General features: G+C 42.5%; 2 protein-coding genes across 2 annotated transcripts; one reads left to right on the top strand and one right to left on the bottom strand.

Annotated features, from left to right (window-relative positions):
• Positions 1-2,616: 2,616 nt before the first annotated feature.
• Positions 2,617-3,932, bottom strand: atg101 (autophagy related 101). Its single transcript, XM_080040450.1, has 2 exons — positions 3,390-3,932; positions 2,617-3,295 (listed from the first exon to the last, which is right to left on the bottom strand). Exons 1-2 carry the CDS (start codon positions 3,639-3,641, stop codon positions 2,891-2,893), a joined length of 657 nt encoding a protein of 218 aa, XP_079896576.1. The 5' UTR covers positions 3,642-3,932; the 3' UTR covers positions 2,617-2,890.
• Positions 3,933-4,250: 318 nt separating this feature from the next.
• c2cd2 (C2 calcium dependent domain containing 2) lies at positions 4,251-27,469 on the top strand. Its single transcript, XM_080041239.1, has 13 exons — positions 4,251-5,038; positions 6,085-6,180; positions 8,359-8,478; positions 10,749-10,844; positions 11,248-11,364; positions 11,920-12,028; positions 13,457-13,565; positions 13,705-13,769; positions 13,888-14,003; positions 14,102-14,270; positions 15,544-15,776; positions 23,513-23,783; positions 25,376-27,469. The coding sequence occupies exons 1-13, from the start codon at positions 4,757-4,759 to the stop codon at positions 25,594-25,596; spliced, it is 2,004 nt and encodes a 667-aa protein (XP_079897365.1). The 5' UTR covers positions 4,251-4,756; the 3' UTR covers positions 25,597-27,469.
• The last annotated feature ends 41 nt before the right edge of the window (positions 27,470-27,510 follow it).

Raw genomic sequence — 27,510 nt, 5'->3', positions numbered from 1 at the left:
CTAAAACTCCTCAAGGAGAGCTTTGGTGCCTTCCGGGGAGACAGGACCTTCTGTCTCAGGTAGGCGGACACATGTGGCACCGGAACTCGGGGCGCCTGGAGCTGTGCGTGGGGCTCCTGATAGCCAGGACCCACTGTTGACGTATAGCGACCAGTCGGAGGTCCATACCTTTTAACTTCAAGGGCACTCTCCACTACATGGCTCTATGCAAACAGGTGGAAGTCGCTTTCACAGTGGTGCATGGCGAAATCCCAGGGACTTGCTCAGTGATAGTGATACTACACTTTCTGCAGTCTGTGTTGGGCAACAGGAGAGCTGCTTCCACCCTGTGCGTTTATGTGGCTGCGATATTGGCCGCACATGCAGGGGTGGATAACCAGATGGTAGGGTCCCACTACCTAGTCAGGCAGTTTCTGAAGGGAGGCCGAAGGCTTCATTCAGCCACCTTTGAGCCGCTGAGTCAGGCAGACCTGACACGGCTGTCTATGAGGACGGCATTCCTCCTTGCCATTGCGACTGCAATCGGTCGGTGAACTCCATGCCTTGTCAGTGAGCCAGGCGTGCTTGCTCTGGCATGCAGTGGGGTCAGGAGTGGTGCTCTCGCCAAATCCATCCTTCCTATCCAAACGATTGTCTCCCCACCATGTAAACCAATCGGTCCAGTTGGCTGCTTTCAATCCCCTGGGCTCACCAGGGGGTGCAGAAAGAATGTCAGACCCACTGTGCCCGGTACGGGCGCTAGGGCATAGGTTGTGGCAACAACCAGCTTGCGTAAGACAAATAACCTCTTTGTCTGCTATGGGAGTTGCAGGAAGGGGGCTGCCCTGTCCAAACAGAGACACTCCCACTGGCTTGTGGATGTGGTCTTGAATGCATATAGAGCACAGGGGCTCCCCATGCCTTGGCCGTTGAGTGCCACTCTACCAGGAGTATGGCTACATCATGGGCTGCCTTGAAGCAGATTCCACGGCAGGACATTTGCGCCACGGCTACATGGTCTTCATCATGTACGTTGCGTGGCTCTACAGAGTAATGTTGCTGCACCTCATCCGGTGGGATGACAGCTGTCTTGTTGATGGCTGCAAGCCCTTAAGTGGTGAGTACTCTTCGTGACCTTTTTGGTATAAGTCATCCAGTGCTGTAAGCACCGCCTCTGGCGGTCAGTAGGAACGAAATAGAACGATAGTTACGTATGTAACTACGGTTCTATGAGTTCCGGATGACCGCCAGAGTTCTCTGTCACTCAGACTTCTCAGATACCGCGAGAAGATCCAGTTGGAACAGAACCTCTCGTGACTTCCGGAATATATAGACATTCCCGGAGTCACCCAGGTGATTGAAAGCAGCCAACTGGACCGTGAACATCCAGTGCTGTAAGCACCGCCTCTGGCGGTCATCCGGAACTCATAGAACCGTAGTTACATACGTAACTATCGATCATTCCCCAGTTTAGCCTGTAGAGACATACATAAAATGGTGTATGTTACAAGTTAGGAGGTTTTTGCATAAATACTTAGCAATTCTGTTATTGACTGTAACATATTTAAACTGTATTTACCTGAGGATAATGTCAGGGAAACCAGAAATCTTGATGCAATTTTCACAGTTTTCAGCTCAGACTCCTGCCTGACCAGGTTCAGTTGTAAAGCTTTTGGTTTAGAAGTGCTGACATTTGCTGTAGAAATGAAGCTAAACATGGTAACATCGATCTCCATGCTGCATTGGCCAAAAGTAAACAAAACTGACAGCTGGGCGTGTGCCATGCCCATATAGGTAGGTATAGAGTAAATGAGCAGGGCGGTGCGGAGCAGACTAGGATTTTTGCGAAAGGGGGTAGATGTCAAAACCAATCTTTTGAGATAGAGAGCAGAAGAGGCTGGAAAAGGCGATGAAGAAATGGGTAATGGTAGAAAACTAATGTTTTTTTTTAACAATAAACCATTGAAACCTTTTCTAGTAGACCTCGGAAATATACATTTAAACCCGAGTTTTTGCACAATATGTCCCCTTTAATGCACTGCGGACATCAAGCATCCCACATATCCAAATCTATAAATCCTCATTTAGCCTGCTACTATATTGAAACATTAGTAGCAGTTGCTACACACTAGTAACTCAGTGTGTAGAGTTACTAGTGTGTAGCAACTCTACACACTAGTAACTCCCAGATAATTAAAGGTCAGTTGTCTGTTTTTTTATCAAAGTGAATGTGAGCCAAATAAAAGTGTGTTGATTAATCTACTGTTGGACCTAAAGTAGGGCTTAGATGTAAAAACGGACACACGCGCCATCCTGTTGCCTGAGGCAGGAGGGATGTTTTTCAGGCCGTGAGTGACACTATCTGGCTGGAAACAGAGTGAACTCGGAAGGTGTTTGCTTTAATATGGAAAAATGGCAAAGTGGAAATCCTGTTCTACCCATGTGTAAGGTCACACTCTCCATCAAATTGCATGCAGAGAGGAAGTCTGTTCCCAAACCCAGCCCTAGCTTTAGTATATTGAAAAGAAAATGTTTTTCTTATTATATGAACTAGTCAAGTTCATACAATCAACCTTTAACATGAAAGAGCTTTGACTTTTTACTACATTGTTTACAATGAACAATATTTATTGGCAAAGATTTACAATATGTTACAGATATGACATAAGCAACACAGACTTTTAAAGAATTTAACTGACGTATAGTGTTATTTGCTGCTGTGTTGGAGTTGCACTTGTAAATGTTGGAAGGTGTCAAAAACAATATCTTTCATAAACATTACACAATCAATAATGTTAAGGTACACGTTTAAACTGCTCCATTGTAGCAGGACAAATCATGTTTTTGGATATACAAAGGAGTTGCCAGGTATAACTGTAGATTAGGTTGTGGGTAGAATCCTTCCTGTCAATCACAGTGCCAGGGTGTCTTTAATAAGCCTTCTCATGGTGGTGCTCACAGATGTGTTCAGAGAGTCAGTGATCTGGAATGTGATCTTGTAAAGGTAGGGCTGGACATCCTTCAGGCTGCTGTCGAACACATTGTCCACCTCAGACTGGGTGGGCATCTTAGGTAGGTATTCATGACGGTTGATGACCTCCACCACATTGATCACCTTCTCACCCAGCTTCTCTCCCACTTTCTCCCTGCAGATCTGTCTCTCCTGCTCGTTGGCCAGGTTGACTACGTTGACCTTGATGCTCCACACCTCCCACGGGATACACTCGTCAGAGAAGGGCCAGCGAGACTTCTTCTTCTGGTAAAACTCCAGGGAGATTTGCCCCATGCCATCGCTTCCAGAGTTGCTCAAAGCATCCTGTAAACAAAGCATTATAATACGATTATCAAATGACAGGCCTGCCGCCTGACCATACCTTAGTCAACAATCAAAATTCGAAGCCACTATTTACCTTGAATTCAGACACAGCTTTCCTGATCACTCTATCCAGCTCTTCCGAGGACACCCTCACGAAGGAGAAATCGATAAAGTCACAGTCGATGTCTAGTGTGCCCACGGTACCGATGGAGTAGGTGCCCTCCTTTTTGTAGTGAAACTTCCCGGTGCTGCGATGCAGTAAAATGGTGTGCAGCAAAGCCAGCATAGATTCTTCCACCTGCCTCGCCTCCACAGTTACTTCAAGAACTTCCGAGCGGCAATTCATTGTAAAGTGACAGTTATTTCCATTCACAGCCTGCGACGAATCGAGTACGGTGCCGAAGGCTGCTGTTGGCCAGCTCGCTAAGGCTAGATAGGTGACGAAGATACACTTTGTTTACTTCAACTGAGGGGCGGGGCCTGGCCCACGCTGGGTATTACAATATATTACAATACACAATAGTTATTTTCACTAAGGCTGCCCTAACTCTAAATGTAATTTGCGCAGGCTGAGAGCAGGGACATCGTAACAAAAGCTAGCTAGCTGTGGGTTTGCTACATGGACCTATTTGCTACAAACAGAACAGGAAGACGAGGTAATGATGACAGCAGGACAGTCTACGGCAAGTCGCAGAGTTCAGAATACTGTTTTGAAGTAGTTTTTTCCTAATTTAGACTCATCAATGTGGGGTTATTCGTGTAATTAACAACACATACACAATTATTTATGGGAAAAAATCTATGTTGATACAACACCTTCGTTTCGGTTGCTAAATAAAAGGATTTCCGCACGGGCAACGCACAACAACAAACTCGCATTTAGTCGCGGAGCATTCTGGGAGTTACAGTTTGTGCCACATATCCGTTTCGAAACGGCAACTTGGTCCAGTCAGACCCGTCAGACCGTGTCCAGCGGCGAGGACTGCCCTCTGCGCCTCCAGGATGTTTTACTGGGACTCTTGTCCAGTATCTGGATACCTTCTGGAGGAGCTCAACCGTATGCTTTTGAAATAATTCATATCTGGGAAACTTTTGGCTGCTCCGAAGCTAATGAAGAACAGCCAGCCGGTTAAGAGAACCGTGGCGAACAGTAGCTAACTAAGCTAACAACCGTACTCAATGAGAGTGTGCCTTCCTGCAGGTTTATCTGAAGCCAGGGACTACCTTTAGCTCTTTGACAAGGGTCTAGGTCTGTGTAATAAGAGGCTCGCGGCATTTCTTCATGGCTTTTAAAAGCTGCTAGGAAGTTCTGCAACATGGATAAGAATAAACCTAGTGATCGGTGCTGTTATCAGTAGTGGGTTATTGCCTTCATTGGTTTCGCTGCTCCCTGAACAAATACTATGTGGCTGTCGGGAAGTTTCTCAGAGGAGCTGTGTTAGAGGCTGCGACCATCAAAGAATGTCCGACTCTGAAAGTTCCAGTACACACTTCGGTTTGGAGGACCCGCAGTGGCTATGCATGGTCACGCTCTTCATCGCCTCCCTGCTCACCCTGATACTGTATTTCGTACAGTATTTCCAACAAAGGAATGTGGGGAGCAAACAGAGAGCGGCAGAGGACAATGCGGCGAAGGAGGAAGCCGCCTCTCTTCTTGGATGGGCGCTGTCACTAAATAGCTGGACAAGTCAGTGGAGAGGAGCTTGGTGCAGGGCTCTGAATGACGAATCAAGGAAGCGAGGGGTAAGTCCCATGACCACCGAGCCAACACTGTATGTCTACACCGTGACAGGCAGGCAGGTGACTTTAATAATCGAAGGGCAGAAGGTCATAGGATGGGATCAGGTTAAAACAAGTCACCTCAGCCATACTAACGTAGATTGGCTTGTGAAGCCTAAGCCAATTCAATCAAATCTTCCCCTATCCATGATATTAGACACACCTTTGACAGTTGACATGAACACTAAGCAGTATACTTTGCACCACCTCTGGACCATCTGTTTTTTTCTGTTCCTCAGAATCTTTAGAACTTCAGAACATGTTTGCAATGCATCAATGTTGGTAATGTGATCCATAACAGCCAAGTTCACTGCTCATTACAAGAGTTCTTAAAAAGGGCTCCAGAAATCCTGTTTTCAAAAGGTACAAGGAGGACGTAAGGCTTTGGTGTTCTCACATCATTTACTTATTGTTTATTTACCTTTTATTTTCTATTGTGCGAACATTCCTATGTGAACTTGTAGGGTTTCTTTTCTTTGTTGGTGTGTTGATACACATTTGAATATCTGTAGCAAATTGTAAACAATATTTTAAGGATATGATTATTATCTGATGCTTATTAAGTACAGAGAAGGGGTAGTATAAGCTAATGCTGCTTTATAACCGTTGTTGTCGGTCATGTCAAGTTAATAAATATATTAACTTTTCTTGTGTTATATATATTACATGTTGGAAACAAACCCTACATTCCAATACCCATACTTCCCTACTATTTAGTATGCCAGAAAAAGATTTATGATATCCCAATACATGCACGTCAATTGTAGTATGCTGAAACTACATAGATGCTTCGATAGCATTTTGGAGTATTCGTCTTTATTCTCGACATAATGAAAAAAAAATCTTAATTTAGAATTTTTTTTCTCTCTCACGTGGCCCTAATACTGTTCTGAACTTTAGTATGTAGTGTAGTAAAAAGAACTAGTATGTGATTTGGAACGCAGGGACAGCTTTCCTTCATTGATTGAGGAGTTGAGTGTAATTCTACCATGCGTGTGCTTCGTCATCAGGGCTCTGTTGTGTTGACCTTTGACTCTGAGGACCTTGAGGCTTCAGAGCTCACCGTCAGCCGGGTGTCCAGCTTTCACAAGTCGGCCAGGAACAAGGTACGCTGCACATACACCTTTTGATTAATGCAGCTCAGGTGGGGATTTTCCTTCTACTGAAAATATGCCTGTATTCTGTGCGTTTATGGCTGTTTTGTGTTGGTGTTTTTTTTAGGGGGGGGGCATAACTTCATCCATTGTACTGTCTGCTATGGGGTGCCAGTGTTCTGTCTGCCGTCCCCCCACCCACTTAAACATAATAGATTTCCATGGCAGCCTCCTCAGCAGTCGTCTTGATTAGAACGGCAGACTAACAGATTTCTTATTTCCTTGTGTATGTACTAACTTTATTGACAAATCAATCTCCCCTTCCTTAATTCAGTGAATATGGAGCCACTCTACTACAAAACACTTTGCTCCACTTACTGTATCTTGCAGTAGCCTATAGCTCTTTAGTAGAGATATTTCCCCATTCATTTACATTGGACCAAAATCAATCAGATAAGCATTTTCTGCAGGTGTCCACTTGTTCATTACACCATTCAAAGGACACTTTGAAGTAATCTTCTGCTTGACATAAGGGGCTGGCTATGAATTACTTCAGCGATTCTTTTTCTACCAGTCGTACAATGATGTGCCAACCTGCTGCAGATTGTATGTAAAAAAAAAAATTACAGGGGGGCTTTTAGAGAGGTCAGATGGGGACACATTGCTTGCTGTGTTGCTGGCCCACTCGGCTTTGCATGGCTTCCATTGCAAACTCAGCCCTTTCTTTGTGATCATCGTGATATGGACCAAAATACTGTGTGTGTGTGTGTGTGTGTGTGTGTGTGTGTGTGTGTGTGTGTGTGTGTGTGTGTGTGTGTGTGTGTGTGTGTGTGTGTGTGTGTGTGTGTGTGTGTGTGTGTGTGTGTGTGTGTGTGTGTGTGTGTGTGTGTGTGTGTGTGTGTGTGTGTGTGTGTGTGTGTGTGTGTGTGTGTGTGTGTGTGTGTGTGTGTGTGTGTGTGTGTGTGTGTGTGGAAGCTTACAGCCATCTTGGCTCAGCACTGATAAAGAGCAGTCGGCTAGGAATGCACCTATGTTTATGTTAGGGTTAGTGTCCCCTCACAGTGATCTAATACGCATCCTCCACTGCACTCAGAATGAAAGCAATGGATACATATGCTAGAAGTGAGACTTCACTATTAAACTCCTCTGTTATTGCATTGGATTGCAGTTGATGTGATTTATTGTGCTCACAGATGAGTGCATTTGCTAATAATACCTTTGGAAACGTGCACAGATGTTCTTCCTTTTCCCCTGTTTAGCGTGTGACCTTCTCCAAAGGCAAATAATTAGTTTTGGATTTGGATCACTTATAGCAAACCTTCACTGTAAACATATCCCGCTACTTTCTTTTCTCTTTATATGCCACGTGTTTTTTCAGAGAGAAGTCTATTCACTCACACACTTACATGGATCTATTCAATGAATTATTTCACACATGATATTGACATTACAACTCCTTACAGTCCAGTACAATTTACATTCTAGTTCCATTCTTTGTTTAAAGTTTCAGTAAGCAGAATGGTCAGTTTAGCTAACTTCCTGTCACTGACTGCAGTTAGCAGTCCCCTCCCTTGTTCCACGTCACCACATTAATGCACTGCGTTCTTCCAGAAGTGAGTTATGTAGCGTCATCTCAGATCCATAACTGTGATAAAACATGATAAAAACCATCAAAACAGACATTGGGAAGGATTTTTACCTGCTCCGCCATTGTAGGCCCATACACATTCACCCATCTGTCGCTCTGCACGCGCACCGGCAGTAAGACGGGTGCCGGTTTGTAGCGTTTTCTATTCTGATTGGTTATCAGTAGCGGGATCCCCAAAAAGTTTATTTGCCGATTACATTCAGAGCGGGTGACTGAGAGATCGGCTTTATGAAACGCGCACACTATATAAGTGATCACTGTATGAATAAAGAGAGATTTAACACTTACATTAACATTAAATAAATCGCTTTCTTCACCTTTTAAGTTGCTTTTATCTGATTCTGATATATATATATATATATATATATACACACACACACACACACACACACACACACACACACACACACACACACACACACACACACACACACACACACCCACCCACCCACCCAGCATAACTACATTTGTGAGTTGCATGGTACTTCCATCCTTCTCAGTAGATTTCTATTCCACTGATGCCTGACTTTGTCTTCCCACAGACGGCTTGCTGCAGCGTGGTTGGAGACATGCTTCAGTTCTCTGTCAGCGCGGCATCCACAGCCGCAACCGCAGCACATCCTCATAAATACACAGTGTGTATCGCTCCACTGGAGCTGCAGGTAAATACTCCACAGTTTGACCAAGGTATCTATTAAAGTGCTGAGTAAACACAACTGATTTTTTTTCTACTGTGAAAATCCCTTGACCACTCCCTGAAAACAGAGTAACATCCTTTGGAAGTCATTGTGGCTGAGTTTAACGGGAGATTTGATTGAATGTGATGTGCTGCCCAGCGTTGGCTCACTGCTGGCAGGAGTCTTGGATGAAATGGTTGGGACATCTTTCTGTGAAATGACCCCATTAACATCACTGTAACTCATTTTCAGTAAGGCTGGCCAGCTTTGTCTTCATTCACATTTGTCAGGACTGTACTGATGTTATTTGAAGTTAAGACAAAAATGCCGATTTGAACTTCTTTTTTTTAACTAAAATTACTGCAAATTATTCTCAATCATGGCCAAATGTGAAAGCGATAATTTTTCAGTTTCAGTTTTTCCACATACATTCTTTTCCTAACACTCTCAGGTGTTAATTTTTGAGCAGTGTATGACAAACGCCTGTCTATCCAAGCTAACCCAATTGTATTAAGGCTATTTTAAAAGCACTAAGGTGCTAGTCACCCCTCCTGAGCTCACTGTGCCATAAATACAACCTGAGTGAGCGGAAGAAGCTAGGGTCAGGATTAGAGTGGTGTGGTTTGTTTTGGTTGTGGATGGCTTGTTGTAACACAAAGAGAAGGCCCTTGACTCAGTTTACACTCTAATTGTTTGTGCTCGGCCTGGAAAAGTCTCAAAGCCTTTTCAACCATCTCCATCCGTCTACTGGAACATATGTCAGCTTTAGACTGCTGGAAAGGTCCTGGCTGCTCACGATATGAGCAGCCAGTAAATGCCCAGGGCTTGTGGAACACAAGCCCTGGGCATTTACATTATACACAGACACAATCATTCACCCAGTGCACTGTGCTGTGTGTGCTGCAGAGTGTACTTTGTCTTTGAACACACTACTGCATCACATGACCTGTTGCATGTGAAAGCCATGCGTCGCCCCAATGCAGTATTTGCTTTAGAAATGCAAACCCTACTCCATTTCCATAAGCTGTGTTTGATTTGACAACAGGCACTTGTGTCTTGTACTCAGTCAGATGATGTGGACCATGAAATGGTTTAAAGCTTGGTGTCTTTGACAAGCCACTGTTCTCTGCAAACACTTTGTGTTCTTCAGTTCACGTAGATGATGTTCTATTCTAATGCCAGCAGCACAGCCTCACAGCTAAGCTGTTTGCATGAAGTGATCTGGGTCTACTCAATGCAGGCTGTCATATTGTTCTTCTTCCATCTAAGCGTTGTCATTGCGATCTGATGAGACCTTTGTTTGAAATCAGAGGCTGTTCAGTCTTACACTGGAATCCAGGCTGGCTGGGACAGGATAGACCAGTCTGTTTTGTCTTTCTCTTTTCTTTTCTTTTCTTTTCTTTTCTTTTCTTTTCTTTTCTTTTCTTTTCTTTTCTTTTCTTTTCTTTTCTTTTCTTTTCTTTTCTTTTCTTTCACTTTCTCTCTCAGCTGAGATTGGGGTTGCTGACTCTCTCTCTCTCTCTCCCTTCTCCTGTTTGTCAGGCTGACTGAAAGGTGAAGTCAGCGATTTTGGAGAACACTTGTTGTCAAAATCACCCTTTGTCAAAATGGTGAATATAACCTCACGATCCACTACCTGTAGCTTAAAGGGGCGTGTTGCTAGCTGCGATGGGCACTCTTTGTTGACATACCAGTTTACAGCCTAGACTGTGTATTAACACCAGATTTTCTTTTAAACGCAGACGCATTACAGACGGGTAGCGAATTGTGAGGAGATAGTCACCGATTTTGACATAAGGTGATTTTGACAACAAGCCTCCTCTAGAATCGCTGACTCCACCTTTTTAAGAGGTGCTGTTGCGGTGTTGACAACTTAACACTGGTAAAATAGTTTAGTGTTTGGACATTGGAGTCTCAAACCACATTGCAAGCACAGCAACAGACTCTTGATTTATTTTCAAGAGAGGGACCAAAAGCCCACAGGAACATAACCACTGGAGGCCTGTGATATGCCTTTCCTCCTAGTAAACTTAGCTGAAAACAACATCCTGAAACTCAGTATTTGTGTTATGTTCAAGTCAACTTTATATGTGCAATATGCTCCAGACATACAGAGAGGAATTGAAAAAACGTAAAAAAAAGAAAAAAACGGTATAATTTGTTTTCTTAAAAAAAATTAAAATTCACAAGACATTCCCCCAAGACAAGAGTAGGGGAAAGAAGTAATAACGTGCTCTTCCTCCTGTGCTCCTCAGCTTGATCTGCAGCTGACAGAGGCTGAGGACAAGATGAAGGTGAAGTGGGGAGTGTCTGACCTGGAGCCAGGGGCGCTGGAGCTCACGCCCACACAGGTAATATGGAGGCTGCCGATAATGAAATCTACCTTTGGCCAGTTAAGTAGAAAAATAAATGTTAGATTTACAGGTGAAGTGTATTTTGTAATATTTTCTTAACTCTCCAAAGAAGCTTGTGTTTTTGCTTGAATACAGTCTGTGTGTGTGTGTGTGTGTGTGTGTGTGTGTGTGTGTGTGTGTGTGTGTGTGTGTGTGTGTGTGTGTGTGTGTGTGTGTGTGTGTGTGTGTGTGTGTGTGTGTGTGTGTGTGTGTGTGTGTGTGTGTGTGTGTGTGTGTGTGTGTGTGTGTGTGTGTGTGTGTGTGTGTGTGTGTGTGTGTGTGTGTGTGTGTGTGTGTGTGTGTGTGTGTGTGTGTGTGTGTGAGAGCGATTTGTCTGATATCATAATGTCTGTCTTTTCAGGTCAACGCTAGCCCTTCCAGTGTAGCAGCCATAAAGGAGCTGTTGAGGCAGTTGTTGTGTGCAGCGCGTCCCTCTGTGTTGATGAGCTGCAGGCCTGCACAGGCCTCAGAGGTCCAGGTGAGCACAGGACTCATACCTGATGCATGAAATCTGCCAAAAGCCTTACACACATTTTTAAATAGACTTCAAACCGGCTATGAATCAATATTTTTACATTCAAAATGTATAAAATATCATTGTGAAAACAATGTGTGAACACCTGATTCAGCTGTAAGAAAGTGATTCAGGTTATTGTTTAGCAGTCCAGCCCACAACTTAAGTTTACGTTTAATATACTCCTGTCATGTTGGGAATGGTTGTCAGCAGGGGTTGTTTTCTATTTCCCCCCTTGTGCAAACTATGGTTTTACTGGCTTTCTCTCGCAGAGTATTCTGAGTACACATACACCATGACACTTTACCATTAACAATAAGCATTGAAAGTAGCCTCTGAGATTATTTATACAATTTGACCAGCTAATAAGAAGAATGATCTATGAGTGTGTGTGTGTGTGTGTGTGTGTGTGTGACAACATTGTGCCGCCTCGTCCTCGATATGAAAAAGCTAAAAGTAGCATTGTTGCTACTAATATTGTGTCCAGTAGATTCATTTGTCTTTTGGTTTCACCCATAGGTAGCCCGCAATAACGTGGTGTCGCCCCCAAAACCACCACGCGCCCACCAATGGAAACTGCTGGTCAAGAACATCCGAGTGACACTTAATCAGGAGGAAGATGCTGCAGGTTGGACACTTTGCTTACAGGGCGGTTGCAGCCAGTGTCTCTGTTCTCTCACCACTCTAGCGTGTGGGCACAGTGGAGCTGCTTTCTGCTTTGTCAGTTCAAATAAATGACCATAAATCCATTCAAAGAAATGCAAACATGTTACAGATGTGTTTTCCAAAAAAAAAAAAAATAATCATACAATTTTTTTCCCAAAATAACTGACTATTCCTTTAATTGGTTTGGGCTTGATACCTCACTGGTTCTCTTTACGTGTCATAGGCAAGTGCTGATGTCAGTGTGTCTGACAGTAGTATAGAAGTTGTATTACTGTATTCAATTTGAAGACATTGTTGTTAAACCATTACCTTACCTTTGAGTAACATACTTTCTGTTATAGCCAATCAACATTGGGTTCAACATATTTTTTCTAGGGCTGTCAAATTACATGTTAATTTTGATTAATCAATCACAGAAAAAATAACGCGTTTAAAAAAAAAAATTAACGCAAATTAATCACACTTCTATAGTGCCCTTTGGCCCGGTGCCAAAGGGTTGCGATGATAGCGCAGATGCACAGAGCCTGTAATTAATTAGATTCATTTTTTTTTATCGCTTGACAGCCCTACATTTTTCATATGGTGTAAGTATTACTATTGCTGAAAATACATAACTGCCTCACTAACTCCAATTGCATTTCCGAGTATTGATATTTATTCTTGACATTTCTCGACATAATGAAAAAAATATATTCATCATCAGATTTTTTTTCTCTCCTGTGTCCCTAAAACTCTTCTGTACTTTAGTATGTAGTGTAGTAAAAAGAAAGAGTATGAGATTTGGAACACAGGGATTGTTTTCCACTGGGGGATTGTGAGCCCTTTACGTCATCCACAACAACTTTGTTTTGGTAGTTCCTGTTTTGAGTTATCAGCTGTTGTCAGGACTCCTGACGTGGTGTAATCTGCCTTTAACACTTCATATTGTACAGTGGAGACATGACGCAGCGTTCAACACTTCACTATCTATTTCCCTTCCTCTCCTTTAGCTTAGCTTCCCTTTGTGAGACATCCTGTGAGCTACAAGTCCCATCCAGAGCTGCTGCAGTGGATATTTCTCTGTGAGCTTCTTTCAGAAGTGGTATCCATTAGGACACAGTGCTTTCACATTGTCAGAGCCGTATTGTGGATAATGAAATTCCGTGTTAAGTGCTCCATGAAATAGGCTCTATCCTCATGACTTTTTACTTTGAGTGTCCTCTAACCTATGATGATATATACAATGTACACTGAGCTCACGTTGGCACATTAAAGTGGAGCAGTGGAGTGACCGAAGCAGGATTGAAGCTGCAAGCTGCACATGTTCATTGATCAACTGTCAAAAGATCTCTGTATGGAACACACAGCGTTTCTTTCCCTCCTAACGCTCCCTGTTTCCTGCTGTTTCCAGGCAGCATGAATCCTCTGTGTGCACTGCAGTTAGATGAACCCCCACAGAAGTTTAACACCTCTGTTTTGAAGAATACAATCAATCCGGCCTGGGACCAGCCTTTTATCTTGTAAGTTTGACCACAGAGCACTGAGAAACCATCGCTGTTTTTTTTACAAAGATGTGGGTTGTTATTTTGTTCTTCTGTGCAATTCACCGTCAGCTGTAATGTATTTGTCATTGCATTCTTTCTTTTTTTCACTCACCAGTGAATTGAATGGACTTTCCAAAGAGCTGAATATTCACTTGATGAACGATGGTCAACCTGAAGACAGTAAGGACATGTTCTAGCTGCCTGTGTTTCATTCATCACTACAACGAGTTGACTCAGCTGTGACTGTCTCATGCCGTGGCGCTGTCAGACTAAACCAGGTGTGCTTTCTCTTGTTCAGGTACATTACTGGGTCAGGTGTCCGTGCCTTTTGATCTAGTGAGGAAGCAGCCCAAAGGACAGCAAACGTTTGCACTCGTGACCAAAGACGTAGTGACTGGCTCACTCACAACTGACGTAAGGCCAATATAGACAATTAGTTTCATTCATTTCAAGAAACTGAGCTATTCATGTCCACAGAGTGAGAGTAGAATTAACTGTGTCCTGTCCTTCAGTTTACCTACCTGGAGCCCAGTGAGGTGCGGTCCTGGCACCCTCCCACCCCCGCCTCCAATAAGAGGGTGGAGATGGACCGGACAGTCATGCCCTGTGGCACCGTGGTCACCACCATCACCGCTGTGAAGAGCAAGCCAGGTCGCCCACCCACTCTGGGACTCAACATAGGTACAAGTCCCACACACTCTGACACTACTTAATCCACAGCATTGCAAGGGGGCTTGCATAGTTATATGCATATAATAATCACCTAAAGCAGTGTTTCTTAAATGGTGGGGCGTGAGTTTTCAAGGGGGGCGCGGGCTGCCTTGATTTCCTACTGACAAAAAAAAAAGTGCTATTTAAAAAGAAATCAAGCAAGTAGACTAATAATAACATTAATGAATTATTGGTCATCGCATCACAGAAGGCCTATTGGCCTATAATAATAAAAAAAAACACCACCTTAACTATGTTTACAGTTTAAAAATGTTTTGAATGAAATGCAAACCTCAGTGAATCATTTGCTCTTGTTTCTCTGTCCTGAGATAAACACAGACTGAGCAGTCTTGTTTAAATGTTACAAATTGAGCTATTAAACTGAACTTTGATTTTTTTTGCTGCAGAAGTTATCACAGCAAATTTGTGTTATCTAATTTGATAATAAGGTGATTGTATGCAGAATGCTCGTGCCAGAAACTCATACAGTGGTTTTGTACAGATAAATAAATAAATATTAGCAGGTTCTCAATAGTATTTCAATTTAGGGGGGGCGCGAATAAAATTCTGTCCCCTAGGGGGGGCATGACAGAAAATAATTGAGAACCACTGACTTAAAGCATATTAAAGATACTACTAAAAGGACCAGCCATGCTAGCAGTGTGGCAGTGTGGACATAAACATAAGCATGTTAACATTTTCCACTGTGAACATCTTATCATTTAGCACAGTATCAAAGAGGAGCTAGAGGAGGCCTTGTGATGAGTGTCAATTTGAGTTGGGATCAAACACATTGGTAACCAAAACAATACAAACCATAAACGGAGTGATTTTAAAAGGTTTCTGTTTTATATACTGTACATCTGAAACTTCATGTACACTTGTTTGACCAGTTGTAGACCAGTTTCACCCTAAATCCTGAGATGACATTTTGAACTAAACATGCAATGTTAGGGGCAGAACAGGATTTGTTTCTCTTATGTCTTTTTTCCCTCTTGAATGTGTTGAATTATGTCCATGCATACTATGGCAATATCGGGATGTATGTACACTCATTTTAAATTCTGATGCATACATGTAGGGGAGGTTAGCGAGTGTTGGATCATGAGGCTTGGGAGAGCTCTGTAAGTGTGTAATGTATTGTTTGTGTTTTGAACTGTTTAGGACCCACTGGAAAATGAGATGATAGTTTTCAAAGGGTTTATCCTTCTAATAGTCTTAACATAAGCATGTCCTCCTCTAGATCCTGGCCAGAGGGCGATGGTTGCCAACAGGACCAGGCCAGTGCCTGAGCAGGCCTCTATGCTGGGGGCCACAGTGAGCAAGGCCCTGTCCTCCTCTGACACGGAGCTGCTCATGCTGCTAGGCACAGACCCCGTGGCTGAGGCCGCCATCAGACAGCTGCACCAGTCTGCCAAGCTCAAGCTCAAGTCTCCAGTCAAGAAGAGTACCATCATCATCTCCGGCATCGCCAAAGTACTGAGCTCACTTCACTAATGCATAATGACCTTACATCTGAATGTATTTATGTATATAGCACCTTTTATTAACACTGTTACAAAGGGCAGTTATCACTTGAGTAGTAACACTTTTACTTAATCAGTATACAGGGTTTTAATTGAGTGGGGTAATGCAAAGAAGCAGACGAGTAGCCAGTCCATAGTATCTGCTGCTCTGAAAATCATTTTCCAACCCACAATAGGCAGGCGGGCCTTAACATACAGGTGAAACTCATATTATTAGAATATCATGGAAAAGCTCTTTTTTTAAATATAATTTAATTCAAAAGGTGAAAGTTCCATATATTCTAGATATATTAGACTTATAGTGATATATTTCAGACATTTTTTTGTTTAAAGTTACAGGATTCCGGCTTACAGCTCATGAAATCCAGCATCTCAAAATATTAGAATATTATTCCATAAGGCCAATCAAAACAAATATTTATAATACAGAACTGTCGCTCTTTTCATAAGTATTTTCATTCATCTACTATATACTTGGTCTGGGTTCTTATTTTGCATGGATTATTGCATTAATGCAGCATGGCATGGTGACGATCAGTCTGTGGCACTGCTGAGGTGTTATGGAAGCCCAGGTTGCTTTGATAGTGGCCTTCAGCTCGTCTGTATTGTTGGGTCTGGTGTGTCTCATCTGCCTCTTGACAATAGTCCATAGTTTCTCTATGGAGTTCAGGTCAGGAGAGTTGTCTGGCCATTCATGCACAGTAATACCATGGTCAGTCAACCAGTTACCAGTGGTTTATGGTACTGTGGACAGGTACCAAATCTTGCTGGAAAAGGAAATTGTCATCTCCATAAAGCTTGTCAACAGACAGAAGCATGAAGTGCTCTAAAATATTCTGGTAGATGGCTGTGGTGACTAGTTTGGACTTGATAACACAGTGAACCAACAGCAGCAGATGACATGATACCTCAAATCATCACTGATCCAAATTAAGTGTTGCGTTTCATTTTTAAATCAAGGTCCCACAGTCTAGAGGAAGAGTGGAGGGGCACAAAATCCAAAGGGGCTTGAAGATCACTGTCAGGTTTCAACAGTCAGTGATGATTTGAGGCGCCATGTCATCTGATGGTGTTGGTCCACTGTGTTATCAAGTCTAAAGTCACCACAGCCATCCATCAGGAGATTTTAGTGCACTTCATGCTTGCGTCTGTTGATTAGCTTTATGAAGATGCTGATTTCCTTTTTCCAGCAAGACTTGGCACCTGTCCACAGTGCCAAAACCACTAGTAACTGGTTGACTGACCATGGTATTACTGTGTTGATTGGCCAGCCAACTCTCCTGACCTGAAACCCATAGATAATCTATGGAGTACTGTCAAGAGGCAGATGATACACACCAGACCCAACAATACAGACGAGCTGAAGGCCTCTATCAAAGCAACCTGGGCTTCATAACACCTCAGCAGTGCCACAGGCTGATAGCATCCATGCGACGCCGCAATGAGGCAGGAATTCATGCAAAAGGGGCCAAAACCAAGTACTTAGTACATATGCAGCATGATTATACTTTATAGAGGGCTGACATTTCTGTATTGAAAATCCTTTTTTTATATATTTCATGTAATATTCTAATTTTATGAGATTTTGAATTTGGGGTTTTCATAAGCTGTAAGCCATAATAATCAAAATTATAACAAATAAAGGCTAGAAATATCTCACTTTGCATACTATGGGCCGGTTTCGCAGACATGGATTAAGCCTAGTTCTGGACTAAATTGTACTTTCAATGGACAATCTCCATTCAAAATTCCATTTAGTCCAGGACTAGGCTTAATCCATGTCTGTGAAACTGGCCCAATGAGTCCAGGGGTTGACACTAAGGTTTCAAAAGCACTTGCCCATAGGGCACAGGTACAGGTAATGTTGTACTTGCCCGAATGTCGTGTTGACTTGCCCAAAAAAAAATAAAACTAAAAGTTAAACAGTGATATATGCTTATTAAAATATACATTTTAGCGAACCTTATCTCTTAAATGCAAACACTGCTTACTAGTCTCATCCTGACCACATACAACCAACAACAATTCATATAAGCCTAGATATCATGACATCACACATACAGCCAAGAGCTTGGTCCTGCTGCAGCATCGTGAAAGGGCCTCTTTTTGCCATGCACCTGGCCTGGTTTTGGGGGTCTCAGAAAACTCAGTCTAGCTCAGAGTCAAGCTGAATGTTAGCTTCCACACAAATGTGTTCAGAAAATTTGTACTTATTTAAAACGGTCACATTGTGCCAAAAAGTTATTGTCTACCATAAAATGATTAAAGTCCACCATGTTAAAGCTATTGCCCGGTTATACTGTAAGTAAGAAGGGGGATCATTAATTTCTTTTCATATTGATACCATTTTAAAGACTCGACAATCCAAATCTTTATTGATACGTTTGTATTATTTTGTTAAAAGAGAACTGGTATTATTGCTTTAATTGCTTATAAGATCAGCAGAGCTAAGGATAGGACTTTAAACGGGTCATAATTCCATATTTAGGCCTACTATTATTTTATATTGCTGGGAAAACAAGTTTTTCACCCAAACTGTATTATTGAAGCTTCTCGCGAAAAACTAAAAATATTTTTTTCTTGATGTCACATTTGAACACATCATGATGTCCTTTTATTGACCTGTGCCTAATAATCATTTTACTGAGCCGACCTGAACACATCACATTTGAACCGTTTGCGATTTTTTTTAAGCTAACTAGTTATTATCCTGCAGATTTTAATATGGATTTAGGGACTTGCTAAACAGTCTCTCGTTTGTTGATCCCCGCTGCTTTGAATGAATGAAGAGACGGTGCCGAGCCGTTGAAGGAGTTTCTTCAACACAGTCTTCAACACTTTAGTTGAAGATGACCCGACTCTACTCGATATTTAAAATTACATCATGTGACCTACTGGACTCCAGAGCGGTATCGATAAGCTCAAACGTTAGGCCTATTGATTTCTGGGTTTTGAATATAGCGGAACCAGGTCCGTATAGCTTAATAGAGCCGGTTTTCGGAACGTAGACAGCGAAACTGCGCACACACAGGCTGTTTTGTGTGTGTGTGTGTGTGTGTGTGTGTGTGTGTGTGTGTGTGTGTGTGAGAGAGAGAGAGATAGAGATAGAGAGCGTGATGCTGCTGGCTGCCGCGCGCAGCTGCTCAATTGCAAATATAGCCAGAGGTGGAAGAGTACAACAATATTCTACTCAAGTAAAAGTATGATTACTTGGATGAAATTTTACTTAAGTAAAAGTACTGGTCTAAAAATCTACTGAAGTAAAAGTGAAAAAGTAGCTGATTTAAAATGTACTTAAAGTACAAGTTACTAGTTACTTTTTAACAGCGGGAGGGTGCGGGGGTCTCTTCAGTGTAGGGCATTATATATATATATAGACAAACTAGTTTTGTTTAATTAATGCAACACTTTTACAAATTAAAGTGCACAAATTAAACAAATCATGTCACCACACATGTATGTATGTATACTGTGTCATTATTCCTTAGATAAGCAAATATGGAGCAAATACTCTGTTAATGTGGGAATGTAACCAGTCTACAGACCTAAACAGACTGCAGCTGCAGTTCTAATAATGTAATTGTGTATAATTGATCTAAACCATGGAAATTGCAAGATTAGGCTGCTCGATTTTGACAAAATCTTAATCATGATTGACATTGTGTAATCACAATTATTATAGACAATTATTCAATGATTTAAGAACTGCAACATGCACTTATTTAACATTTGAAACCATGACTTTAAACATAGCCTATCCTAATTGAACTGAAAACAAGGAAAATGCAAATAGCCTAAGTAAAACATATTTTTATAATTTTATAAATAAACCGTTGCAAATGTTGTTGATAGGGCACGTCTTTTGCTAGCAGGAATGTGAGGGCATATTTTATTTATATCTCATGGAGCTGGCTGGATAAGCAAGTTGCATTGTAGGCTACAGTGTTCTTAATTGATGACTGTTGTGGTGGCAAGAGTCAAGGAGCTTTAAACTTCCTGTGTTTTTTATTCCTTTATTGCTTGGTCATAGACCACTAGGATTCAACTTAAAGTGAGTAAACTACACTCAACAAAAATATAAACGCAACACTTTTGTTTTTGCTCCCATTTTTCATGAGATGGACTTAAAGATCTAAAATTCATTCCAGATACACAATATTACCATTTATCTCAAACATTGTTCACAAATCTGTCTAAATGTGTGATAGTGAGCACTTCTGCTTTGCTGAGATAATCCATCCCACCTCACAGGTGTGCCACATCAAGATGCTGATCTGACATCATGATTAGTGCACAGGTGTGCCTTAGACTGTCCACAATAAAAGGCCACCCTGAAATGTGCAGTTTTGTCTCACAGCAAAATGCCACAGATGCCACAAGCATTGAGGGAGCGTGCAATTGGCATGCTGACAGCAGGAATGTCAACCAGATCTGTTGCTCGTGCATTGAATGTTCATTTCTCCACCATAAGCCGTCTCCAAAGGCGTTTCAGAGAATATGGCAGTACATCCAACCGGCCTCACAACCGCAGACCATGTGTAACCACACCAGCCCAGGACCTCCACATCCAGCAGGTTCACCTCCAAGATCGTCTGAGACCAGCCACTGAGACAGCTGCTGAAACAATTGGTTTGCATAACCAAACAATTTCTGCACAAACTGTCAGAAACCGTCTCAGGGAAGCTCAACTGCATGCTCGTCGTCCTCATCGGGGTCTTGACCTGACTCCAGCTTGTCGCCGTAACAGACTTGAGTGGGCAAATGCTCACATTCGATGGCGTCTGGCACGTTGGAGAGGTGTTCTCTTCACGGATGAATCTCGGTTTACATTGTTCAGGGCAGATGGCAGACAGCGTGTGTGGCGTTGTGTGGGTGAGCGCTTTGCTGATGTCAATGTTGTGGATCGAGTGGCCCATGGTGGTGGTGGGGTTATGGTATGGGCAGGCATCTGTTATGGACGAAGAACACAGGTGCATTTTATTGATGGCATTTTGAATGCACAGAGATACCGTGATGAGATCCTGAGACCCATTGTTGTGCCATACATCCATGAACATCACCTCACGTTTCAGCAAGATAATGCACGGCCCCATGTTGCAAGGATCTGTACACAATTCTTGGAAGCTGAAAATGTCCCAGTTCTTGCATGGCCAGCATACTCACCGGACATGTCACCCATTGAGCATGTTTGGGATGTGCTTGACCGGCGTATACGACAGCGTGCACCACTTCCCACTAATATCCAGCAACTTCGCACAGCCATTGAAGAGGAGTGGACCAACATTCCACAGGCCACAATTGACAATCTGATAAACTCTATGCGAAGAAGATGTGTTGCACTGCATGAGGCAAATGGTGGTCACACCAGATACTGACTGGTTCTGAGTCCCCAGAACCCCAATAAAGCAAAAAACTGCACATTTCAGAGTGGCCTTTTATTGTGGACAGTCTAAGGCACACCTGTGCACTAATCATGATGTCAGATCAGCATCTTGATGTGGCACACCTGTGAGGTGGGATGGATTATCTCAGCAAAGCAGAAGTGCTCACCATCACACATTTAGACAGATTTGTGAACAATGTTTGAGAGAAATGGTAATATTGTGTATCTGGAATAAATTTTAGATCCATCTCATGAAAAATGGGAGCAAAAACAAAAGTGTTGCGTTTATATTTTTGTTGAGTGTAATTGGTCGTGATGTTTTGAGGTGCAGCTGGGTCGCATATGACTTTTTTCTCTCTCTCTCAAGGTCGCGTATGTCATCTGACTCGCGTGTCCGCGCATAACATATCTTGCACATTATTTTAGTAGTTTTACCTTTCTTCTCGACCAAAGGCTGACTTTCTGTCGTCTTCTGGAAGTTTTTCAAAGCTCCCGGCAACACGCACCGTCTCCATCCTACTCTGCACTGTTCAGCTGAAAGCTAAACTATCAGGTGAGGGAGGGGCCGATCGCACGGCTGGATGAAAGGTTTGCTGCATTTAAAAGCCTTCACGTGCGGTACAATGATAGTTTAACTAGGATTATTTTGTTTTAATGATAAAGGGAAGCAATGTTTGCTGTTATCATTTAGTCGCTCAATGTGTTCTCTCCTCCTGTCGATCATTCACTGTGTTAGTTTCCGGTATTGTGCCGTAAAAATAAAAGCCCCCCGCGATATTTCTTTTCTTTTCTCTCCTTTAGCCTATCTATTTTTTTACTCAGTAACGCAGGTGATATAAAATGTAGCGAAGTACAATACTTCACAATAAACATACTCAAAGTAAAAGTAAAAGTATAGGTTTTAAAAATCACTTAAAAAATTACAAGTACACGAAAAAACTACTCAATTACAGGAACGCGAGTAAATGTAATTCGCTATTTTACACCCCTGAATATCTGTTTTGTGTGGGTTAGCGGGAATTTTTTTTTTGCTGACTCTAAAACACATGAATAACTAGCCTAGACTACTGACAAGCCCTCTAATATCCACTTGCCCGTCTGGGCAACCAAAAAGCAATCTCAACTTGCCCGAACATTATTTTCACTTGCCCCGGGAAACCGTTAGTGTCAATGGCTGGAGTCTATATAATATATTAGTTTCACCTTTTTAAGTTGAATTACTGAAATAAATGAACTTTTGCATGATATTCTAATTTTTCGAGTTTCACCTGGCACCCCCTTTTACACTTTTTTACACTTTATAATTCCATGCACAGGTATCCACTTTTGACCTAGGTGTATCTATCTTGGGGTGTGTCCTTGGGCTAGACCCACCTTGCCTGGTGTATGACTGGTGTATGTTTGAGGTGGTGGTCTGAGGGGCCGTAGGCGCTGAATGGCAGCCACGCTTCCGTCAGTCTGCCCCAGGGAAGCTGTGGCTACTACCGTAGTTTACCACCACCCGTATGACTGTGTGTGTGTGTGAATGAATAGAACCTGGATCCCTGGATCCCAAGCCCCATCAACTCTACATTTTCCTTTTGTTTGTTTACTGTTGTGCTCCTATGTAAAGCGCTATATAAATTAAATATATTATTATTATTGAATATATTATTATTATTAACACACACTTCCTACGCTGTTGTTTTTCCCTAACCTGTTGCCTGAGGAAAAAATTTGATCTGAAACAATGTGTGCCATATGTGGAGCAGCAACAGACTCCCCATGTTGTCGAAGTACACTGTATGTCCATTCAAGATGAGACTTACATAAACACAAAGTAGTGCAAGGACACAGTGCAGATAGAAAGTGTAGAGATAAGGGGTAAATGGACTTGACTTGTATAGCACTTTTTAGCCGATTTTCTCAGCCCCAAATCGCTTTACATTTCATACCACATTCACCCATTCATACACACACTCATACACCGATGGCAGTAGCTGCCATGCAAGGCGCTCTCTGAACCATCGGGAGCAATGTGGGGTTCAGTGTCTTGCCCAGGGACACTTGTGGCGGGGAGACGGGGGATCGAACCACCGACCCTGCACTCCAGAGGACGACCTCCCTACCCACTTAGCCACTGCCGCCCACTATGGGGCACCATATGAATATAAAGAAGAATGCAAAATAAAGTTTAAATACTTAAACTGCCAGTGTGAATAGTTGGTCATTCATTCAAATACAAATGTTAAACTGAAAGGAAATATCATTCTACCAATACCAAATGTAGTTTTAACAACAATGGATATGTTTGATTCCCCCAGACGCCCTTGTCTCAGGATGACGAGCTGGCTCTGATGGCGGGCTATGCTGCAGCGATGGACGCCTCCATGTCGGAGGGCAGCTCCTCTCAGGATGTGACCACAGCCATAGCGTCGGGCCCCAGCAGCAGCTCTGCAGACCAGGCCTCGCAACAGGAAGGCCCCAGTGGAATAGGCCGGCCTCCAGACGACTGGGACAGCCACACCGGAGAGGAGGTGGACCATAGCTCCCTGTCCATGTGTGTGTCTGAGGCCAGCTGCAAGAAGACGAGAGGTGAGAGAGGTTGCACAGCCACACAATGGTGACATCAATCATCTTCATAGGCATATTACTGCATAACTCCTGGCTGTTAAAATCCTCCTAAAACACATTACCTTTGAAGGCTCCACTTGGCTGTTTTCATGGCCATGATTTGCTCCTGTGTCCTGCTGTCTGTTTATGTCTTCTGTTCTCTCTGCCCTTCCTACTGTTTCAACCTTTCTTTTTTGAACAATCACCATCCTAGAGGAATGCAGTGCTAAGCACACATTATGTCCAGATGAGTAAGTTTCAACAGTTCCTTGTAGTGTCATTGGTACTCTATATGTTTAGTCGGCTTTAAGTAGATTAAACCTAGTGTTTCCAGCGGTGTCAAATTCATTTGCAGTTCATGTCAAATTAATTAGATTAGCTGATCATAATAGTTTCTTGCTATATTTTATATTGTGGGGCTGGAGAATATAGACAAAGTACTGTGAGTACCTTAAGATATTCACACGCAATATGATGTATTGCATGAGTTTTGGTAGACTGGGCAAGGACCCCCTACTGCTCCCACAGGGGGCAAAGAGTCATTCCCTATTTAAAAATGAAAACACTGACTGGTGATCCAAAAATGTTCTTATATTCAAATACCGATAAAATATATTTATATATTCTTCAGCCTTTTGCTTTGTGAATGTATCATTTATGGAGGGCACCGATCCTTATTTGTCACTAATTAGTTGTTTGGTCGTGGGTTTTTTGTTTTTATATGAACTTTATTCAGATGTTATCAAATCCCGGAAAATCCCAATGTGCTGAAAGGAAGGAATGTGTGTGTGTGGCTGATCACTGTTCAGTGGGTGTTAGCTGATGATTTAAACATAGTTTTTCCACCTGTGATTGTCACTCTGCAAAGCTTACAGCGGAGGGAGCAGTAGTTTAAATGGGCATTAAATACATTAATAGTTTTACTCTTTAACCCATTGATGCTTGATGCTGCGCGCACATCATTGGTTGCGTTCCGAATCGCATACTCTTTCTTTTTTCTATTCTACATACTACATCCGACGATAAAAAGAATCTAGTTAGGATGCAGTAGGCATACTATTGGGACATACTTTTCTCTCTTATTTCATCATAACATTGCGCCTTGATCTTGCCTCTTGCTTTTATATCCGTTGCATCCCCGTTTGTTTTCATATGGAGCAGGAGGCTTCGTCGATGTTGCGTCACTTCACGTGCGCACTGGATTGTGGGTCAGAATCGCCCAAATAGGATGCACTTTTCAACACTAACAATCTTGGCCGCATGAAGTAGGACATCCGGGTACTTCTAACCATCCTAAATCTGGCCACAAGAATCGGGACATCCTAAATATTTTTTCTACATACTATATAGTAGAAAGTATGCGATTCGGAACGCGACCATGGTCTCTCCTGTCTGTCGCGCAGCATCAGGCATCAATGGGTTAACCTGTCCAACCTGATCAATAACCAACTGTTTCCAACTAACTAACACATATTCTGTGCCACTGCTGCTTCAGCTCTCTTTAAAATCTTTGCTATTAAAATGAAATGTATTTTATGTATTAAATTAAAATGACTCTTGCCTCTCCCATACAGGCAGCTTCCTGCAGAAGAGTGCCAAGCTCTTCTTCCGCCGGCGTCACCAGCGCAAGGACCCGGGCATGAGCCAGTCCCACAACGACCTGGTCTACCTGGAGTCTCCTGCTGCAGTGGAGCGGGCCAGCCGCACAGCCACGCTCAGCCGCATGCTCAACCGCAAGAGCAAGAACAAGAGCAAAGCTAACGGCGCTACCTCCACGGGGGAGCCACATGCCTGACCTCCTCTTACCTCAGTCCCTCTTACAACAACTACCATCACCTGCTCCACCTTAAACATGCACTGACTAACCTGCTCCCTCTGCATACTGGGGCTGCTGCAGTGTCAATGAGATGGAAACATATCTAGAACTGCTGTTTCCTGCTTCCTGTAGGAAACACATATTCCACTCAAATCAAGCGTGTGGAAGAGAGGCTCTCCTGTCTGGGAACAACGGTGTTTCAGAGAGATATTATTTTAGCATGTTTCTTTTATTTGAAATCTTTTTTAAGTGCTTTTGTGGGCTTGTCGCAGACTGAAGAGACTGGCTGCAAAGCGTAAGGTTCTCTACGGTGGGCCAAACAGGACCTAAGACCAAGAGAAGAGAGGCATTTGTATGATTTGCACAATTTTAGTACATTTTTATTTAAAGTGCAATGACAATACTACTCTGGTGATAGACATTTGTGTTCAACACATTAACAAAGGGAGATCATCTTTTTACTGCAAAGACAGGTGCAAATAGGAGATAGGAATATGACTACTTTTTGACACTAACACTATGAAATATGGTATGTATCAATTCATTTAAATCCTTGTAAATGTATACCCAAATCAAGATCAAAACAACAGCTATATGGAATGTGCATATTAAGAGCTGTTAAGGTGATCTGCACAAATGTCAAAGCAAGATATCAAAACCAGTCATTGGGGATTGGCCTTACAGAGGTGGTGTTATCATGCAACACGTCCGTTAACAAGAGTTCCAGAAAATCTTTACAAAAGGAGAATAAAAGGCAGAAAGGTTTGGCTGTCATGTTTACTTCACTCTGCAGTGTTTTCAGATGACATGCAACCCTTTGTATTCCTGTCAGATCCCTCCTGTACACTACTGGGATCAGCAGGGGTCGCTACTGTGTCCAAAGGGAATTATTGAATGAACTCTTATCCAGGGACTGTGATGTTGCACTCTGCCATACATAGTCGCATTACCCACTAAAGCAAATATGTTTGACTCTCATTTCTGAACCCTGCAGTTCATCCCAGTGAGATCTTCAGTCTCCATGTTGTTTTTTATAGTTTTTAAAGATGTAGCTTTGAACAGGAGACTAGTGTGAACACCTTTTGGAAGCAACCAATTAAGTTTGGCTACTTTTTATCTTCCTTTTTTTTTACCCAGCTAATGATTGTATTTTCTTCTTTGTGAGCAGCTTGTTGAAGAGATTTTCTCCGTACATCATGTTAACTACTGTTTCTTCAATAAGTGAATTTCCTCTCAGAGAAACTAAGCGGATCACACACTCATTCTGGTGGATGGTGTCACGGTTGGGACCCAGGAATGCACCCAGCCGTCACTCAAGCCACAGGACTGTAGTGAACTGTTATAGACCTGGCTCTGAGAGACCAGTTTATACCCATGTCCCTGCGCCAACTGTAATCAAAAAGCCTATGCACAAAACATATCTGTTAACAGAGTGTTTCCATTATTAGACTTTTAGAAATAAAAGCACTCACTTGATGTTGATGACAAGCCTCTCCTGTAGAGCCTGTCAGTGTATTAACAGTCCATGGTGTGGCTGTGATCCGTCTGCAGTCTGTCTGGAGACAGTACAGACACTGAGGAATGCAGGGGGGAAACTGGTTGTTTGAATCCCGCTCAGCTTGTGGGCCCATGCTCACGGTAGCCTGTTATGCATTCAGTAAGCAGTAGGGCTGCATGTGATTAATAAACTGCTTCCTGATGTTATTTTTTTTTATTGCCATTTGCTCTGTGCACAGAAACTGATTTTATCTGTTGTTGCAGAATGTCAGAAATGTCCCTGCAGGGATTGTAACTAATATACATATGGAGTTATTTCATTTTGGGCAATAAATATTATTGATTGAATAACTGAGATTGTGGTGCCACTGGCTGAATTTTATTAAGTCAACTTTT

The sequence above is a fragment of the Ammodytes marinus genome, assembly GCF_949987685.1.
Source record: "Ammodytes marinus genome assembly, chromosome: 14".
Lineage (NCBI taxonomy): Eukaryota > Metazoa > Chordata > Actinopteri > Uranoscopiformes > Ammodytidae > Ammodytes > Ammodytes marinus.
The sequence above is the reverse complement of the archived record's forward strand: the minus strand, read 5'-3'. Positions and strand labels throughout refer to the sequence as shown.

What these genes read in the sequence shown, in the direction of transcription:
- atg101 (XM_080040450.1), bottom strand. Translation starts at nt 3,641, where the DNA reads ATGAATTGCCGCTCGGAAGTTCTTGAAGTAACTGTGGAGGCGAGGCAG. An exon ending in AAGCTGTGTCTGAATTCAAG is followed by an intron (nt 3,296 to 3,389) that starts GTAAATAGTGGC and finishes CTTTGTTTACAG; the next exon opens with GATGCTTTGAGCAACTCTGG.
- c2cd2 (XM_080041239.1), top strand. Translation starts at nt 4,757, where the DNA reads ATGTCCGACTCTGAAAGTTCCAGTACACACTTCGGTTTGGAGGACCCG. An exon ending in ACAAGTCGGCCAGGAACAAG is followed by an intron (nt 6,181 to 8,358) that starts GTACGCTGCACA and finishes GTCTTCCCACAG; the next exon opens with ACGGCTTGCTGCAGCGTGGT. An exon ending in CACAGGCCTCAGAGGTCCAG is followed by an intron (nt 11,365 to 11,919) that starts GTGAGCACAGGA and finishes TTTCACCCATAG; the next exon opens with GTAGCCCGCAATAACGTGGT.